Source organism: Populus nigra, chromosome 15 (genome assembly GCF_951802175.1).
Source record: "Populus nigra chromosome 15, ddPopNigr1.1, whole genome shotgun sequence".
NCBI classification, from domain to species: Eukaryota; Viridiplantae; Streptophyta; class Magnoliopsida; order Malpighiales; family Salicaceae; genus Populus; species Populus nigra.
The window spans coordinates 14,991,159-15,010,983 of NC_084866.1; the positions used below are offsets into that span (position 1 = coordinate 14,991,159).

Below are 19,825 nucleotides of genomic sequence, written 5' to 3' on the forward strand. Positions count from 1 at the left end.
CATTCATCATGAATGTTTCGATTTAGACATTATAACATGAAGTATGTTTGTTGTGTTAAATTATTTTTTATTCTTTGAATAAGATTTGAATCTCATTCCACATTGGTCAATGATTTCACAATTAATATTATTTAAAAGCATATATAACATTTTCTCTAATTCATCTAGGAGTGATGAATTATCTCTTAATAATTCAAATACCTTCATATAGTTTATATTATACCCAATATATGTCAGGTTGTTACCCTTGATTAGGATAACATGTGGTTGGGATCAAAACATAACACACACTTCTTATATAAGATAATTTAGTGGTTTTAAGTTTAATCATCATTTGTACAACTATCAAATGATTTTTTCCATAAACATCAGTGATCTCTCTATACAAAATTCTTTTGCAACTCAGTTAAGTATATATATTATCTGATAAGCACCTGTATATTAGTTTCAGATATCCCTCATACTTTAATTTATAAAAGCAACTGCTTCCTTTCATAAAAGAATGAAGATCATATGCATCGATATGCATCGGTCTTAACATCTTTAATTAATGTTCAATCTTTAATAGAATATTGACCATAAATATTTTGCAACAACTTTGATGTAATATGAATCTCATAATTATAACAATTTTATAATTTTTTATGTAGAATATTTTTATTCTATGGACTTTGTCTTTATTTTAAATTCATTTATCAAACATTAGATTTATTAATTAAATATAAATACATATTAAAAATTAAAAAATATATATTAATAATAAATATGTTTTATATGAGTAAAATGTAATACATGTGTGAGGGACTATATGCCACAAAAATTGGGGAGGTAGGAAAAAATGTAAGGATTCATGGATCAGACCAAAAAATTTCGGCTAGTGACGCTTCATTTCGCGGAATATGTTTGCCACCTTCGGGGATAATCTTGGTAGGTATTTGAACACCTGTAACACAAACACCATACGCAATCAACAAAATCATCAGATTTCTCGAATAAAATCGTGAGCCTATGAACAAGCAAGACTCCAACTTACTTTCCAACTCTTTCAATGAGAAGTAAACAGAGGTCAAGTTGTCAAATAGTTAATAGAGGTTATAAAATCTATCTAATCTTAATCTTAAAATGGCTGATAGCCTTCAGCAATCTCTCCAGTTTATCACCATGGACACAGTATCATCCCATGGAAATTTGCTTTTCCTTTCCATATGTAACACCTTTCCCGACCATTTGTCTTATAAATTCATAGCTAGGCACAGGGAAGGGCAGTAGCAGCCGGGTGATGAACTAGCACAGCCACCTCATTCATTTAAATTTCAAGTAAACTCTAATCACTTCATTTGCTGATATTCCTATGTGGAAATTAATGATGTTTGGAAGGTAATCAGTTCCAGTTTAACTACAGACAGACAGTGGATGTTTTTCGGAATTAAGGTTTTTATTGGAATTCATTCGATGAAACACTTATTTGAGTCAAAATAACATACCCAAAGCTTCACACATGCATCAATGACAACAGGTACCAAGCAGATAAAAATGGTGATAGCAGACTGGTCAACTTCAAGTCCATAGTGCTCGAAGATTACCTCCAGCAAGGTCTGCCAACCAGATTCAGAGTGATACCTACAGCAATCAATTTCATAAGGGATAATGTTCATTATACAAACAACAGTGTAAGTGAAAATTATTAGGAGAATAGTAAGCATTTTTTTTAATAACGCATCCTGCAAGAAATATTATCGTGTCAGCTTGCTCTCTTGTGTGTGTGTGTGTGTGTGTAAGGCAAAGATTATATGGAATTCAAATATCTTCAATAAACTGCAACTAGTGCATCATGGACATATATTGTTTGAAAAGAAAGAAAAAATTCCAAATTTAAAAGCAAAATCAAGTCAGATAGGGAGGAGGAAGTGAAGTTACAGACTTCCACATTCACTATAGTGGCCGACACCAAGTTATTTTACATTTGTTCTCACTTGCATGAATTCGATCAGGGCCAACTTCTGAACTAGCATATAAAATAAAATGTCTTTGGCAAACACGTGCTAATGAGAATAATTTTGTGAAGAGCAGAAAATATTACCCCAAAAAAATATCTGTGATAAGTATGATTAGAAATGCCTTCCCAGTATCTGAAACATTGTTTAGTATTTTATAACCTGTAAATTTCAGCAAAGCTACCTGCAAAAGTATAAAAATAAGAAGAAAAAAAATTGTAACAAACATGACACAAGAGTATGATAGAACTAAGCATTTCCAAACGTAGTTTAAGCAGAACAACCATTGAGGGCATATAACTACAATAAGGCAAAAACCATTCAGCAAGTCTCTATGCACCAACTCCAGAAATGCTCTATAACAATTTAGATGAGTAAATAACTCTGAAAGGTACATAAGTGGTTCGTTGTTTTCTTTAAAAAGATAAATGATTCTCACGGATATGAATACAGACAAGGTGAAAATTGATAGAAGCATGAAAAAAATTGCAACTTTAGAATAAGGTGACATGCCACTTATTGTTTCCACATAATTGCAGTTTTTGATGGATAGATGATGGCAATTATGATGACAGTGATGGAGGCCTCACAGTGATGTGAAACATATCAATTCCACACATAAAAGGCATTATGCATAGAGAACGACTGATAACTACTCACTTTACTCTGATTGAAGTTCAAAAGAACGAATATTGAGACCCCAAAGACCATATCTGACCATATGTTGGCAAATGATCTACGGTTTTCTAACCTCCACTCATCTCGTAACTCTAACCTGTTTAAGCAACCAGCCAGAAGTTGAAAAGAACAGAATTCACATCAAGATGTTTACATTTGTAATCAAAGAGCACAAGGAAAGCTTTCCAAGGTTTTGTATTTATAGGGAATTAATCAATGTGATTTAATGTTTTGAAAATAATCCTAGAATTAAAGTCTAAGAATACCATTTGAATGAATCTTCTACTCATAAAATGCATTGAGACGCAATTCACTAGAGGAATCAGATTGATAACAAACACGAGCTGGCAAAGCAAGCACAAAAACATGTTATTCTTACGCTTTATGCCTTAGCTCCCTCCATTCCTCCTCATCGGAGAGAGGTGGAGATTTACCAATCTCTACCTCAAGCTTCAATCTTGCTTTTTCCAATTTTATTTCCTTAATCATCTCAAGCTTTTGATTTTTTCTCACATCAAGCATCTGTGCTGCAAGCGGTACAGTCTTGACATATCTGTTCATGACATGGATTAATAAACTTAATTAGGAAGACAGAGTTTTAAGCGCACCATAAGCATTGTTTTAAACATATCAGGTGAAGAAGAGAGCAACATAGAAAATCAAATATTTCTTGTTCTTAAGATTAGGAGAAGTCGCTTAAGAAACCATTTTGACCTAACTTTTACCTGTCTAAGAAGGGCATGAGAACATAGTCATGAACTGCAAAGTCCAAGGCCCAGGGTATGATTATCAATACAGCCAAAAATTTGGCCTGCAACAAGATGAATATGGCTATGGTATTGAGTACAAGCATGCCAGATTGATAAGCAAATTTTCAAAATTAACCAGAGCATACAGAAAATCCATCTTCACAACATGCAAGGTAACTTGACATGAAGCAGTCAAGTTCAACAAAGATCAAAACATGAAATGTCCACTTTGAACAGTTTTGATAACCATACACTTCAATCATTTCCAATTAAATATCCATCAAGTCAATGATACTCTATTTAGTTTTATTACATGAAACTTGATCCTAAAAGTATAGATACTTTTATCATCCTATATATTGATGTGCCATATGGGGATAGGATTGCCCATCCCTTTTCATACGGATGTCCTTTATTTTGCATCATTATAGCATAGGGTGCTGCAAAATCCTGTCCCATCCGATTCAGTCTACGCAATACACAAGTTAGTGTTGTCCCTAAACAACAATGTTAAAGTTAGTGGTAGCATCAACTTCATGAGATTAGCGCCACAAATTTTGACATGGTCACATAGACAACAAATTCTCGATTGGCACTATGAGTATGTAATGAATAGAAATGGAAACCCTTTAAACAATCTACCCCGACATAGGAAATGATGGCATAAGGCAGTGCTCTGAAACAAAGTGCAATGAAGTGGAACTCACTTACCGAGTTCAATGAGGCATACCGGAACACGCGGTCTTCATAAAGCAAATCCTCCTCTTCCCTACCAAAAACCAAATCTCTAACAGACTCGACAAATCCTTTCTCAGGTACAAGGTCAGTAGGATCCGACCGCACATCCTCCACTGAGCCCCCATTTCCAATTCCACCATTTCCATCAAACTCTTTACTCCACCATGAACCATTACTATCATCATCATGACCATTATCACCATAATCCACAATCCAGTCCTCCCACTTCCTACTCTCCTCGTTCAATATATCTTCTTGTGCTTCTCTCAAGTCAACAATTGCCTCAGCTCTCCTCTTCCAAGCCTCAAATTTCTCTCCCTCAGACAACTCCTCATCACTCGAATTCTCAGACAATTCAGCCTCGGCATCAAGCATATCATCATCCTCTAATCCAAGCCAATTCCCTTCTTCGTCAATAAAAAACCTTTGCCACCAGCCTCTCTTTCTCTTAGAATGATTTTCGCCTTTCTTCTTTGCATTTGCAACGACCCCACAAAATCCCCGGCTCTTATTACCGAATTGGAGTAGCAATCTGTATGATTTGGTTAATGAATTCCTGTTCCTAGGTGGGTTTTGGGTTTGGTTAGTGTTAGTGTTAAAGCTAAGGTTGTTGCTTAAGACCATTGAAGTGGTCATCAAGAACCCAACATTTTAATCTTCTCAAACCAAAGACAAAAAACTGCTACTCCAGATTGCTGTAATCATGAAACCATCAAACTTCTTCTTATCAGACAAAAAACAAGACAATTCCTTGAAAATTCAATATCTTGACTACTAAGTTGACCATGAAAAAAAATAAGCTCAGAAATTCATACCCTGAGCTGAAGAACACAAAAAAAAAAAAAAAAAAAAGGAGAATAAACAAGAAAAGAAGTGGACTTCACAACAAAAGAAGGGGTTTTTGTAATTGTGATGAAATAAAAGCTAACCTCAGCTTAAAGGCTAGAGAGGGAAAGCAAAAGCAAAGCCAAGAGGATGACGGTTTTTTAGCTTTCACTCTCAGTACTGGATAATAATAATAATAATAATAAAAGAATTAAGAATTCCATTTAAATTGCTAATTACTGTGTTAACCTTGTGGATTCGTGAAAGATAATAGGAAGGAAAATGGTGAATCTTCAATGTAGCCCCTAACGTGTTACCTCATTATCAATTGATTGCCAAAACTATCGCTTTTATAAAAATAAAATAAAAAGTAATCAACATTAAATAATATTCTTTTAATAGTAGCTCATAGTTCATCCAATTTGAAAGGGAGGGTTAGGAAATTCCCAACTGATATTAGGGGTGATTATTTTCGGTTTAATTTGATTTTTATTCAAAAAAATAATCAAACTAAATTTAAAAACAAACCGAAACCAGTTCAAACCGACTGGTTTTGATTTGGTTTTTTAGGACAAAAACCGGTTCAAACCGATTTGGCTCAGTTTTTTTCGGTTTGGATTCGGTTCGGTTTTTTCGGTTTTAGACTTATAAAACCAAACCAAACCGGTCGGTTTTTTCAAAATTTTAATCGGTTTTTTTCACGGTTTAGTTTTTTCAGTTTTTTTTCTGATTTTCTCGATTTTTTAGTTTTTTTGTTCACCCTTAATTGACATATTCATTAACTACTTTCATTCAAAATATTAAACAATCCCTGTATTTTTTTAAAAAAAATCATTTTAGCGTCAAACCAAAGCTACATTTGTTTTTTCACTTGCTTATACAAAAGAAAAGATTACTATATTTTGACATGAAAATGTTCTTTAAAATTGATCTTTGTTTACTCTAGCATTTTGATGGCAATGCCTACCAAATACATGTTGACCGGACAAAATCTTACTATTGTTACTAAAAAATGGACGAATCTTGGAGGGGTGATTTTATTTGATATAAATTATGCTTGATGTAAAATTAGTACTTGTTAGGGACTTAATTGATAAAATCAAAAGTTTTTGGTTGGAAAACTTATCAAGTATTTCAAAATTGGACAAAATCTTGCTATTGCTACTGAAAAAAGAGATGGAGCTTGGAGGGGTGGTGTTGATACACTTGAGGTAAAATCGATACAGATTAGGGACTCAATTGATAAAACCATAATATTTGAAACTTGATTGATAGTAGGATAATACACATTACTTTAGGGACTAAATAGAGATTTCTCTAAGAGAATAAGGGCGAAAACGTCATTTTCGTTTTAGTACCTGAAGTGCAACAGTGCAGAGAGAGAAAATAAAATAGAATTAGTGAGGATTTAGGGTTTAAGGATTTTTGATTGGAGAGAGTGAGGGGGGGAGAGGAAGAGGATGAAGTCGGTGGTGGGAATGGTGGTGTCGAACAAGATGCAGAAGTCGGTGGCGGTGGCGGTGGACAGGCTGTTCCACCACAAGCTCTACAATCGATACGTCAAGCGGACCTCCAAGTTCATGGCTCATGACGAAAACGACCTCTGCAACATCGGCGATCGAGTCAGTACTCTCTAACTCTCTTTCTTACTTTTATTTGCTTAATATTTTGAATCATTGATTGATTATTCAATTAATAATTTTATTAAACGAAAAAAAATGGTTCTTGATAAATTAAATGAAAAGAAAAAAAACGAAACTTCGATAATTAATCAGTGGTAATTTCGGAATTTGTGGAAATGCGTGGATTTTCAGGTTAGATTGGATCCGTCGAGGCCGTTAAGTAAACGGAAGCATTGGGTTGTTGCTGAAATTCTCAAGAAAGCAAGGATATATGTGCCTACATCAGCAGGGGATAGCGGTGCTTCGAATACTGCTGGGATGAAAGCGTCGGCTTCTTCGACCTCCTAAGTAAAGTGTTGTGTGCACAATTCAATCTGCATTTCATATTATGTTTCTGCAAAAAACCAAAAGTGAAGTTGACTGAGTGAAGGTTTCATGTTCTTGGATTAATTTGCATGTTTATCGTATTGAGAGAATGCCTGCATGTTTAAGACTTCGATCATAGGTTGCTTAGCTGGGGTTTAACATAATGCTATCCTGGTATTGTAGCGATTCTTTTTTTGTGGTGGAGATACTTATCTGATCGATGCTTTCTTTATGTAAACCTTAATGGATTCAGGGATGGCTTTTGGGAACAAAATTGTGAAGGCATGATCAATGTGATAACAACTTTGTGTTGTAATTAACATCTTGTCTTTATTCTTATCTTGTTCTTTTTTTATTATTATTGTTTCTTTTCTTTTTTCTTTCTTTGTAGTGGTTTCAGAGTTTGCAAACATGGTAACGCTACAGAAGAGAATGATGTCGTGTCTTTGGTAGTATTGTGTTTTGGTAGAGACTAGTTAAGTATGGAGAAAACATGTGACGTCTACACTAGTGTTTAATGCCCTCTTAAATAACTTCCAACTTGTGATGCTTGGAAATTTAGAAATACAGTGTGCCATGTAAATGTACTGGAATATTGTTTTGAATAGTTTTATGTTACCATAGTGTGAGAATTCCAGCACACAAAGGAAAATTGATATTAACCCAAATGGAGTTCTCCTGGTGTATAAGCCTGATGTTTCATTTATTCTCCATGGCAGGTGAAAGTTTGCTTTATACATCTGAAAGTGACAGTTTGCTCAAGGCATCTAAAAGAGTAAGGTGTCTTGGATTGGGATAGCAAACTACAACATTTTGCTTAGAATAAGGCTGATAGCTGAAATTAAAGATTGTTGTTTGTGTTTGTTCAAATTTTGTATGTGTTTTAGAAAGATGAACCTTTGGTTACTGAAACATAACTAGAGGAGGGATTTATGTCCTGTTTTGTGTTTTATTTCATCCAGACATATTTGATAAATCATACCTTCTATCATTAACAAAAATCCCATATTGATGAGCTAGATCTTGTCTGTCTATTGAATGATAATCTTTTTACTCGGGAGAAAGTTGTCTGTTCCCTTTCCTTAATAGCAAGGTTTAAGTTGTTTATTTAAGAATGCCCACGTGACGACTGCATTACATTCGTGTCTTGCCAATCTCTGTTCTTTGCAAATGGAAACTCTGGGTCTATGGCAAGCTGACAACATGACAGTATCTCTGCTGCCACGTGAAGTTTGTAACATCGAGTGCCATTATCATGTTAACTCCACCTGCTCCGCTCCCTTGGACATGAGCTGCATTGCTTCTCTTGTTCGCATCTAATTTGCATGATCTGTAGTCACCTGCGCCATCTTAAAAGTTCACTTGTGGAACACTGAAGTATTAACTTGTATTGCCAGGATGGAGGTGTGAAGTGTGGAAATTGTACGTGATGTCATGTGGTAACAACTCGGAATTTTAGAACTGAAAGGAAAGGTTGTTTTAGCTTCGAGCTGAAAACATACGTACCTTTCCAAACTCAGCTGCCAATGCCTTACGCCCTACAGGCTGGGATGAAACACAATTAGTAATCCCTAGGCTGGCAATGTTACTGAGTTTGAAAATGTTTTTCAAAGTTTTTTTGTCCTTATTTTGAGTGTTTGTAGATGGTTTTGAAACTAGGCATCAAGATTATGAACAATCTCCAAAAAATGCCTTAATTTCTATATTATCACATATAGACAGAACAAACTCAAAGATAATATCAATGGCACTTCTTAGCTGTTATTAAGGTAATGGGTGACTTCAAGAAACCAAGAAGAATATGGGGGTTTTAATGGTTTAACCCGTTCAAGACTTCAAATACAAAGCAGACTCTTCGACACAATTCACTAAAGATTAAGATCAACAAAATAGCTACCCTGAAACAACTAGAAGAGAAGCATTTTACCCATATATATATATAGGAGCTAGAAAGTAGAAGATGGTATTTAATATCTGATTTAGTGGTGACCGAAACAAAATGTAAAAAGAATACCTAAACAACAGCCAGTAAGGAAGAAAGATTTAGCAACATCTACATCATCATCAATTTTCTTGGCTTCGGCTCTTCTTAATATTTCCTCATTATTTCCTTCCGATTCCATCCTGAAAACAGCTACAATATTTTTTTTCCAGCATTTTCTGCAATATTTGTGCCAACTTTTCTTCATCATCATTAATTTGATTTTGATTTTGTTTTTAGTTGCTTCTCAAAAGTGTTTTTGCCTTGAAAAAACATTAAATTGATGTTTTTTTTTTGTGTTTTCTATTGTTTTAATTTACTGATGTAAAAAAAAAATATAATATATTTTCCAACAAAAAACTATTTTAAAAGGTACTCCCACCACAATCACAAACACCAATCACATCTTGAACCTTACTTAATTATTTAAGTTTTTACAGGCTTAATAAAATATGTTTCTTGCACAAATTAAAATAATGATGTTAATTAGATGATTTTATTTAAGATTCTAATAGATATCTTAGTACAATTTATTCATGATGTTACAGCAGTGCTTCTGGGAATGGTATTTGGTTTCTTGAAACACCATTTAGCTGGAATGATGCACCGAAAGCCAGTAGGCAATCTAGGACTAGGCGCCGGTGCCTGCAAGCGAGGTGATGGAGAAGATGGCAGCACATCAGCCCTTCTCCCTGTCTTCCAAATGGCTTTCACCACCATCTTTTTATCCAGATACCCCATCACTGTAATCTTGTTTGATATACCATCGATCTGCACGCATGTTACCCCTGTAAAGTGATCACTCATCGTTCAGCCATACCCTCAATGATAAGTTTGAATGACAGAGAATAGTTTATTATGGGTTTGGTGCATTCGTTATTACCTTTGATCCTGCACAAGGCTTTGCGTACTGCTTTCTCACAGGCCTTGCAATGCAGATGCACCTTCAACTCGATAACCTGTTATCACGCAATATGCAAATGGTATATATCAAAACAAAGGGTTTGTGAAGGCGAATCCAAATTGTAAAGAATGAGAAGAACGGCATACCTCCATGGCTGTATATTGGCATGCAGATATCTTAGGCAGGCAGTAGTAATCAACACAAGCTAGCTTGCTCTCTTAACTTCTCAATATATATATATATATATATATATATATCTGTCTGCGTGTGTAAGGTACGTAATAACAATTGGTAAATTAGTAGGTTAATGTAAGAAGCAAATGGTGGATAACTCGTGAGTGAAATGATTGTTAGGTGGATCATTATGGGTGATGATTGCACAGTAACATGCGTGTGGCCATGCCATCCTTCCCTTGAAGTACACATTACTTGGATATAATATACAAGGCAGCGCTTATATGATTACACTAGCGGAAATGGGTCCTTCCTGCCTAGAAATATGATGACGATTACATTCTTGGAAGACGACTCCTACCAGCCAACTTGCAGCCATTTTCTCAGCTCATGGGAAGAGGCCTCTTCCAAGTAGCCCCAAGATAGTAAGTATTCTGAAAGACAGTCCAAATGACCCCCCTTGTGATCCAGTATCAAGCCCAGCGATTAGTCCTCCTCCCGATTCTCCACCTCAGATTTATACGAGAGACCATAAATTTGAGAAAGTAATTAAACTACTATTTGCGTTTTATCTTTGGTTAATTAATATAAATTATAGTTTTAATAAAATCTCACGATCAATTATCTCTTAAGATTGAACTACGAGAAAAAGATACAATTAATAATTTTTCTTGAATTTACCTTTTCAAACCGTATCCGCAAAAACTAAACTACATACACATTAACTTAACTATCTGTACTAATTCATTCATTTTGAAGTTGCCTTTCACGTAGAAGAATAATTACACATGTTAATCATGTAAACTCCACTTTTTCTCTAGTCTCTCCCTTTCCCTCTCTCTGCGAGGTAGCAAAGCAAAACATCTCCCCTACGCATGGGTTCTCTGGATGATACAAATCTGCTGTTCACTTGCTTTCAAGCACAAAGAGCCTGCCTGTTTCTGTTAGCTTCTCCTCCTACTTAGTATTACCCATAACTTATCTCCATGCTTTATTATATTATTTCCTACCAGACCTATATATCGATTCTGTTTGCAAACCCCCTTTCTTCACACCCCTTTCACTTCCCATGCTGGCCAGGCTCGGGTTATTTTTCCTTCTTTCTTTCTTTTTTGCCTCTTGGTTTCTTGATCAAAGTTAGTTTCATCAGACTACTTCCCATGGAAAGACGGCAGGAGTAGTTATCCACTGAAATTGTGAACCGAGGTGTAGAGAATTCAGGTCCATATGCTGGTTCTTTGAATTTCTCTGTCACGGGATTGCCAGATTTCCTGAACTCAGCTAACTTGAAATATGTCGAGCCGGGATATTCTTATCTCCTTAGCCCTATGTTTTATTTCCTAACAGCACCAGTTCTCATAGTGATCCTCAGTGCTCAGATTGGAAAACTCTTCATCTGGCAAGATTTCTGCCTAAAACGTTACCCCATTGATGCACTTTTCATTGTGGGATTTTTGGGTTTAATCATATACATTTATCTTGATTTAACCCCACCGTCTACTTATTTGGTCGACTTTGCATGTTTTCGTGCACCAGATGAGCTCAAAGGTAATCAACTTCTACTTATACTCTTCCTAGATTGTTCTGTTAGGCATTTGACATTAAATATCATAATCTTATCAGCAAAAACTATGCGAATAGACTGACAGAAAGAACAACAGTAATTCCTTGTTATGTTGTGTACAGATTACAGAGGATGAACTCATTGAGTTGGCAAATAAAAATCAGGCAAATTTAATGATGCCGCAATCAAATTTCAGCACCGAGCTCTCAAGAATTCTGGCATTGGAGATGAGACCTACATGCCCAGAATAGTTTTTCAACCTGGACACAAGATAACAAAGAAGGATGGCCGTGAAGAGGCAGCAATGGTCATGTTTGGAGCTGTAGATGACCTTCTTGCAGCCACAAAAATAAGGCCTAAGGATATAAACATTCTTATTGTCAACTGTGGGATCCTAAATACTACCCCATCACTCTCATCAATGGTAATAAATCACTACAAGCTTAGGCATGATATTAATAGCTTTAATCTCAGTGGAATGGGATGTGCAGCTGGCATTATAGCTATTGATCTAGCTAAAGACCTTTTGAATGCCTATCCTCATTCCTATGCACTGGTAGTGAGCGCATAAGTGGTGAGTTCTACGTGGTACAGTGGCAATGATATGGACATGCTCCTTCCAAGTTGTTTCTTCAGAATGGGAGCAGCAGCAATGTTCCTATCTAGTTGCAAGCTTGACCGATGGCGCTCTAAGTATGAAATGAAGCGGGTACTACCCTTTTATTTTTTTTGGTTGTTTCAGATATTAATTTGTTTCAACTAATCGCAATCTAAAGTCCCTATAATCATGTGTTGTCCTATTAGTTCTTTTGCTATTCAGTGAATTTATAGAGCCATACTTGTCAAAGCAGAGCACTAATAATATTTACAGCTTGTTCGAACTCACCAGGGCGTGGACAACAGAAGCTTCAAAAGCATGCATCTGAAGGAAGATGCAGAAGGTAGGCAAGGTCTTTCAGTTAGCAAGGACCTGGTTGAGACGGGAGGCCATGCACTCAAGGCCAACATTACCACTCTAGGCCCTTTAGTCCTCCCTGTATCTGAACAAATTCATTTCTTTACTAACTTGCTCTTCAAGAAAAAAACCGGGCCTTACATTCCTGCAAAGAACCCCCAAAGTCCAGTTATCAACAGCATAATCCTGACCCTTGTTCTCCACCATTTCCAGTGCCAAGTAATCCAAAGTTCCACACATTGTGTGTCTCTTACTCCATGATTGCAATGACCATCCGAAATCCGCAATTCTCAATCTACCCTGCAAACATCAGCATTCAAACAATACGACAACAACGCTTTAATCCAGAGAGAGACGGACGGTGGCGGCTTTTTGCTCGGTGAGATAGCTGGAGTTCCTGAGCTCTCTGAAAAGTTCGTCATTCCAAGACATTATCTATGTATTTGATCTTCACTTCTCGGGCTAGATACACTACCGAATTTTCTTTTTCCTAACGGTTTTCCGATCTCGAAGTCTGCTATCAACATTTCCTTTTGCAGCTTTGCTGCTTTTATATTATAACCATTATCATTGTTATAGTTTTTTTTTTTTTTTCTTCTATTGTACCGTTTCCGAATAACACTCGGTTTTACATACTCATAGTTTCTTTTAAATATTTGTAAAATATTTGATTTTCATTTCACTAATATTTTTTTTGTAAGGTTAGAAATCTATTTTTTTTTTCTCGTGATTTTCTCTATTTGATTCTCATTTTCTTTGTTCAGCATTCAAATACTATTTTCTTATGCTAGTGAATAGTATATTCAAAAGAGGGCGTAATATTTTGATTAAAAAAAATTAATTTGACACGAGACATAACCCAAACTAGGTTCTAATACAACTGATTCATTATATTAATTAATTAAGCAAGCATGTTTATCACAAATAAATACTTGAGACATCCGAATGCGAACATTTGGTTTCTAGATCACCAACACGAAAGAGGAAAAAATACAACCTTGTCAAATCCGAAATCGCTCTTGGCTAGCTAGCTTCCCTTACCAAAATTAATTAATGAGAATAGTTGAGGAAAACTGCTACCTCAAAAGAAGGTTAGGAGGAGGATCTTTCATGTTTTACACAATCGTTAGGAAAAATAGAGCAATCAAACCACCCAAGGCCACCTTCTTGCCATACCTGAATGTCTGTCCTGCGCCACCATAGTATGGCTCTATCATTATCGCAAATCTGCAAGTTGAAGTTGATGGATCTGTCCTGGTTATTGTCGACAGGTTTGGAAACTTGCATGCATCTCCCAGTTGATTTTGTATCTGGAAGTAGCTGTTGAAAGCATATGATATGTTCTCCCTAGCATCCAAATTTCCACATGATGTCCCATAACCGAGGCTAGTACAGTCTGCTAGTCCGCACGCATAGCTTACACTTGGTGCCACTTGTGGGTCATCAAGCTTGGCCGACGGCTTCATCACACACCATTTTCTTTCCAGGTAGTGGACGCTTCTAGCTGGAATCAAAGCTCCTGTGTTTGTTGTGCCAAGGTTGAGACTGTATTTGGGTATTCCATCAAATGTAAATATCCCCCAATGCCGTTCGAAGTTTCCAGGATCAATACTTTTAGCATCTTCATCAATCAAACTAAACAAATAGGCATTAATACCGGCATTAGGCCTCATTGGGGTTCCTTTCCCACTTGCAATGTGTGACATGAAACCTTGGTTGAAACGCCGGGCATATTCTACATTAGCATTTCTGTCTCCATCAGTTGGCCAACCGATCTCTCCAACAATGATAGGCAGATTCCCAAACCCATTCTTTTGTAGAGCATTCACAAGTGTATCATAGTTAGCATCAAACATGTTATAATAGGATGTGCCACCATCGTTTACAGGATTTGCATTGCCATCAAAGAAGGCATACTCAACCGGGAAGTTGGAATCAATATAGAGGCTTATGAAAGGATAGATATTCACAGTAAAGGGGGCACCGGCATCATTCAAGAATTTTACGATGGTAAGCATGAGATCATGGATATCAGCTCGGAAGTCACCACCAGAAGGAAGACCACTTGAGCTCTCATAGACATCAGCATTCAGAGGGACAGTGACCTTTATTAAATTGCCAAGCCCGGCTTTTATCAGAGCAGATTGCACATTCTGGAGAGCAGGGAAGGTTGTTCTGAGAAAGCTTCCATTGTACGTCTGCAAGAAAGGTTCATTTCCAACTGCAACATATCTGTACAAGAAAAATTTGATGTTAGACAAAAAGCATAAAATTACATTGTCAAGTCATGGATCCTAATGTCAAGTTTTCAAATGACAGGGTGAAATAGCAGAAGCCTATGGGAACCATTTTTCCTTTCTTATAAACCTGCAGAGGTTTCATCAATTCTCTATCTAGACAATAAAATTACATTGAAAATGTTCGAGAACCTACATGTCTGGGAGATGGCTATGAAAAATTCCAGGACATGGCAAGAGAAGCATGTGCGCCAGTCCAATCTATTAAAGCCCATCATTTCCGTAACATACATCTAGAAAGTACAGGCATTTGATCTTTTTTGTTTTTTTGTTTTTTTTGGAGGGGGGGGGGGGATTATATCAGCCAAATACATAAAGATCTGTCAACGTTAAAGATGATACTAATAGGTAATACTAAATGCACTTGCTTTTCAAGAGCTTTTTTTAGATAAGAATTACAGGACAATTTCACATTCAGGGTAATGTAAAAAAAGTAGAGAGCACGAGTGATTGTATTGAAGGAATATATCCACATCTGCTTACATGAACAATGAAAGAATGACATGGTCTGTATTTTGGATGTTTGAATATGAGATTTCTACAAGAAAAAAAGGGATCAACAAAGAAAATAGAGCCATCAACATCTATTCTAGCTGAGCATAGAAACAAAAGGGACCTCAAAGTTCAGTTCTACCAATAAGATCCCATACCATTAATATTTCTAGAGGTGGTTGTTAAGAGATGTTGGCTTGGGCTTGTAGTTTGATTCCTCTCTTGCATTTGTTGGATTTTTGCAGGCAAGGTTACCTGACTTCGCTTTGTACACAGTTTGCTGCCTTTTTCAAGCTTTTATAGTTCAGTTCCTATTTGGATGCTACATTTTATGATCTAAAATGGATGAAGGGAAACCAAATCTCCTAACAGAAATCACAGAAATTTACAAAAAACTGAAGACTAAATGCAGGTTGCACCTAAACTCTGAATGTTGGAGTACACAGATGTCAGAAAGTCCATGATGCTTCACTCAATCAACTCTATGTTTGTCATACCCATCATAAATTCTTCCAGTACATTCCTTTTACATGAATCAAAGCATTGACAAAAAGACGTCATATTCAACTCTTTCTGAACCAAACACCACCTTCCGATGGGATCACTTGAGAAATGCAATAAATCATGACTAACAACGAGGCTTGAATTTCACTAGAGTAAAGGACCTGAGATCCTCCCAATACCAAAAAGGCTTGAATTTGGAACCTTGAATTTAGTCAATCCAAATTCTAATTGGAACCTTTTGCAGTATATAATCATGTTTGGTTAGTCTGCAATCAATCTACTGGGACCACAGCAAAATGCACAGATAAAATCTATCAACAATTACAAAAAGGCTTTCGTTAATTCAAATTCTAATTGAATTGTTTTGCAGAATATGACCTTGCTTGGTCAGTCTGCAATAAATCAAGGGGGGCACAGCATAACGTACAGATAAAATCTGTCGCCAATCACAAAGGGGCTTTAGACGTCATTGCAGATAAATTTGAATGAGGTACAGAGAAAAGGCTCTCAAAATGATTAGGCAAGACATAACATCCCAGCATCTAACTTACTACATGAAACCTTGAAATATCACCACATAGGAATTGGTAGTTACCGATCATAAGACCAAGCAACATCCTTATCCTCCCAGCAATATTTCTCTCAACAAACTCAAACTAAAAGATAAAGTGTCACATAATGGCTAGAAACAGTTCAAAGGAAAAACAACGAACAATTAATTTCAGCCAATAATATCAATTTCTTGTCAACCAAATTCAGGAAACAAAATATATATAAACATAAAAGCATGAGCAAATTTGACCTGATGTTGACATTATTGTTGGTAACATGTGCGGAGACATTTTTGGAAACCCATTTCTCAGCAGCCTTCATGCTACCAGCGAGAGAAGCAAGCAAATCATTTGGAATACCCACCATGACCTCAATCCCAGTCTTACCTAGAACTTTTAGAGTATCATAATCTGCATCAAAAAGTTTAACTTTTTGGATCCCATTTTCCCTAAGTAGCCTCACCACAGTTTCTGGGGGCAAAGGGTGGGATGCTTGTGTTCCCCAGTTGGCACCTATGGTCATCGCACCACTCACCATAGAAAGCAAGGAAATTAATCCAATAGCCAAATGATACAAACCCATATTTTCTTTTCTTCAAATAAATGAGCTAAACTTCTTTCTAGACAGTAAAAAAATCAACTCTTAGCAACCCTTTCTGGCCCTTGGATCAGAATCGGAGTAGACAGTGGTGACAATACAAGATGTGCTAAAGAATTAGTCTCAAGTTGAGGGACAAATTTTACTGGCAAGCACTAAAAGGGAGTTAATCTTTCGGTGGCTAACCAATAACAGAAACCCCAGATGCAAAAGTAGCTAGTAGAGTAGGAGGCAGATCAAATCTAGTTACGAAGATAAGGAAATGTATCCTTATATATAAAAATATATATATAGTTGATCTTAATTAGAAGTAAAAGTAGTGAGTATGGCAATAAAGCAACGGGCTTTAAAGTAAAATTTTCACATCTGAACGCAGAAATATTGGAAGCAAGAGTACGTCTTCCATAAATTATTACACAAGCTAAAATTTAAAGAGAGTAAGCTAAAGGGAAGAGAATGGGATTAAGCTAAACAAGGAAAGATAGATTTGGAAACACAGAAGCAGTGAGACAGGGAGAGTAGCAGCTTAGCTTAAGACAAGACCGAACTCCCAGAAAAGATTCTTGAGAATAAGCAAGGTTGAACAGGTGGTTCACTATACATAAAGAAAAGGTAGCAAGTATTCCAAAAATGGGTCTGCTTAAGTGGTTAATTACTTGATTAACTAGAGCAACTTACATTAGTGGTAACTTGGAACCAGATTCAAAAATAAGAGCACACAGACAGCAAAAACAAAGCAGGAACAGAAAAGTGGGGTTTATTAAAGAGTGAGCCAGGTGGGATAAGAGTTTAGTGAAGAAGTTAAGGATCCTGTTGCTGATGAGGTAGTACTGCTGTTTCTAGAGAGTAGCTAGCTATGCTATAACTTAAAAGAGTTGTAGTACTCGAGAAAGAATCTGTTCATCAAATCTATGATCTATCAAAAAGGAGGAAAGGACCATCCCACACCACAACACCACGCACTCACTGACTCGGAGCTTGGCCCACACCCATACAAAGGTTGAGAGAGATAGGGACAGAGGTCTCTAGAGACCAGAGAGAGAGACAGAGATAAGCATTAGGTGTCTTTTCATAATTTTTTTTATATATTTTTAGATTATGCTTGCGAAATTTTTAAAAAATTATTATTTTATTATATATTTAAATAAAAAATATTTTTAGAATATTCACTGCAACAATACCAAAATGTTATAAACTATGAAGATAAAAGGTATTTTCAAGTAGATTTAGTCCTTTTAGTTTACTGAAACTAACGAGTTAGTCCATGTAGCGTTAAAGAATTCTACACTAGTCCTCGACATACTTAGCAATGTTGAGTTGTAAAGCCCAACAAATCTAAAGTCTAGGTGTAAGGAAAAAAATCTGCGTCATCGAGAATAAATAAGGTAGATACATATTTTAATCAAACTACTAATTTCTTTCTTTCGACTGTTACAAACACAAACAAAACTATGTTTTCCTACAAGTAAGAAATTGTTTATCTCGCTCAAACAACTCCATGCCGCTTCTTTCTTCAAATACTTTGTCCTCTCTTCCTAGCCCAAGCGAGAATTCGATGCTATTTGTTTTTTTTATTATTTCAAAAATATGTTTTTCTTAAAAAATATTAATTTTATAATTTTTTTATTTTTTATTAGTTTTATATATATATAATGTATTTTCAAGTAAAAAAACACTTTTAAAAATAATCTACACCACAATATCAATAACATTCGAAGACCAAACTAGATGGACTACGAGATTTATTTTCATACTAGCTATTTGACCCATATTTCATAATGAGCCAAATATTTTATTTTTTTAAAAAGAAAGTATATATACAGACTTTTACGACATGTTTTTGTACATAAAAAATCTCAAGCAATATTCGAAAAAATCCATGCATACATCTAATTAAATAAATTAAGAATTATTTATGGAACAAAAAAATTATCAAGCTCAATATCTGCCAAATCAAATTCATGACCTGGATCATGAACTTAATTAAGTTCAATAATTTTCATAGTATAATTTTTTTTATTTAAAATAGACATTTATAAAATTTAGAACAAGCAAAATATCAAAGTAATTGGAAAAAAATCAAATTAAAATAAATTATGTTGCCTGATTAATAATCAACTAAATATTAAGTGATGGAATTGGAGGGAAAAAAAAAATTTAAAAAACAAATGCAATTACAATAGATAAAAGAAAACAAAAGGACAATCTATTGGATTAGGAAGGCTTAGAGGTAGTGGGCCTCCACAAAAGACCCAAGTGTGGGGACTTGGAGTGGCCCACGCACCCGGGCCTTATTTTTTTTTTAATTTTTAAGAGGTGGATGACAAGTCGTACACTCTTTAATTATTTTAAAAAAAAATAATATAAAGGCAACACATCACCTCTACTGTCCAAATTTTGGCAATCTTTGATCATAAAAAAACCACGCAAGTCTGTTTCATACCAAGAAAAACCTATTTTTAACTGTATTTTGACTCAAAAATAATAATAAAAATATCATAAACACCTTGTTAAACATATTTATAGCCTGTAACAACCTGTAAATTGTTTCTGAAACCCACAATCAACTTGAAACCAAACTTCATTTTGATTCAAATCCATTCTTTTAGGCAATTTTAAGGAAAAAACAACACTTTATCTAAACTTTACCAAAAAAACTCAAGGAAATCAAAATCACTTGTTTTTATCACTAGTGTTAGATTAAATCGAGATTTTTTATCACCGGAATCCACTATCTCTTTCTTATCTCTCAAATTAGATACCAGAAAATAAAAAAAATAAAATTTAAAATCAAAATTGAATTTTATAAATTACCGGAGACTAGAAATTTATA

At 35.4% G+C, this 19,825-nt stretch overlaps 4 protein-coding genes and 1 pseudogene across 8 annotated transcripts; 2 read left to right on the forward strand and 3 right to left on the reverse strand.

Moving 5' to 3' along the window:
• Positions 1 to 732: 732 nt before the first annotated feature.
• On the reverse strand, positions 733 to 5,161 carry LOC133673964 (chloroplast envelope membrane protein-like). Of its 2 annotated transcripts, none has more exons than XM_062094915.1 (7): positions 4,133 to 5,161; positions 3,398 to 3,483; positions 3,052 to 3,225; positions 2,655 to 2,769; positions 2,081 to 2,178; positions 1,584 to 1,620; positions 733 to 943 (listed from the first exon to the last, which is right to left on the reverse strand). In XM_062094915.1, the coding sequence occupies exons 1-7, from the start codon at positions 4,793 to 4,795 to the stop codon at positions 875 to 877; spliced, it is 1,242 nt and encodes a 413-aa protein (XP_061950899.1). In that variant the 5' UTR covers positions 4,796 to 5,161; the 3' UTR covers positions 733 to 874. The 2 variants fall into 2 exon arrangements, with proteins under 2 accessions (XP_061950899.1, XP_061950898.1); XM_062094914.1 differs by having other exon boundaries at positions 1,485 to 1,620; positions 4,133 to 5,159.
• Positions 5,162 to 6,381: 1,220 nt separating this feature from the next.
• On the forward strand, positions 6,382 to 7,991 carry LOC133674090 (uncharacterized). 4 transcript variants are annotated; one of them, XM_062095069.1, is made up of 3 exons: positions 6,382 to 6,606; positions 6,799 to 6,961; positions 7,720 to 7,991. In XM_062095069.1, the coding sequence occupies exons 1-2, from the start codon at positions 6,445 to 6,447 to the stop codon at positions 6,952 to 6,954; spliced, it is 318 nt and encodes a 105-aa protein (XP_061951053.1). In that variant the 5' UTR covers positions 6,382 to 6,444; the 3' UTR covers positions 6,955 to 6,961; positions 7,720 to 7,991. The 4 variants fall into 4 exon arrangements, with proteins under 4 accessions (XP_061951053.1, XP_061951054.1, XP_061951055.1 ...); XM_062095070.1 differs by lacking the exon at positions 7,720 to 7,991 and adding an exon at positions 7,362 to 7,640 and having other exon boundaries at positions 6,799 to 6,958; XM_062095071.1 differs by lacking the exon at positions 7,720 to 7,991 and adding an exon at positions 7,364 to 7,640 and having other exon boundaries at positions 6,799 to 6,954.
• Positions 7,992 to 9,421: 1,430 nt separating this feature from the next.
• On the reverse strand, positions 9,422 to 10,086 carry LOC133673676 (heavy metal-associated isoprenylated plant protein 28-like). The gene is made up of 3 exons (XM_062094524.1): positions 10,004 to 10,086; positions 9,837 to 9,912; positions 9,422 to 9,741 (listed from the first exon to the last, which is right to left on the reverse strand). The coding sequence occupies exons 1-3, from the start codon at positions 10,007 to 10,009 to the stop codon at positions 9,488 to 9,490; spliced, it is 336 nt and encodes a 111-aa protein (XP_061950508.1). The 5' UTR covers positions 10,010 to 10,086; the 3' UTR covers positions 9,422 to 9,487.
• Positions 10,087 to 11,359: 1,273 nt separating this feature from the next.
• On the forward strand, positions 11,360 to 13,191 carry LOC133674028 (3-ketoacyl-CoA synthase 15-like; annotated as a pseudogene).
• Positions 13,192 to 13,415: 224 nt separating this feature from the next.
• LOC133674114 (glucan endo-1,3-beta-glucosidase 6) lies at positions 13,416 to 17,974 on the reverse strand. The gene is made up of 2 exons (XM_062095100.1): positions 16,646 to 17,974; positions 13,416 to 14,782 (listed from the first exon to the last, which is right to left on the reverse strand). Exons 1-2 carry the CDS (start codon positions 16,975 to 16,977, stop codon positions 13,666 to 13,668), a joined length of 1,449 nt encoding a protein of 482 aa, XP_061951084.1. The 5' UTR covers positions 16,978 to 17,974; the 3' UTR covers positions 13,416 to 13,665.
• Positions 17,975 to 19,825: the final 1,851 nt, after the last annotated feature.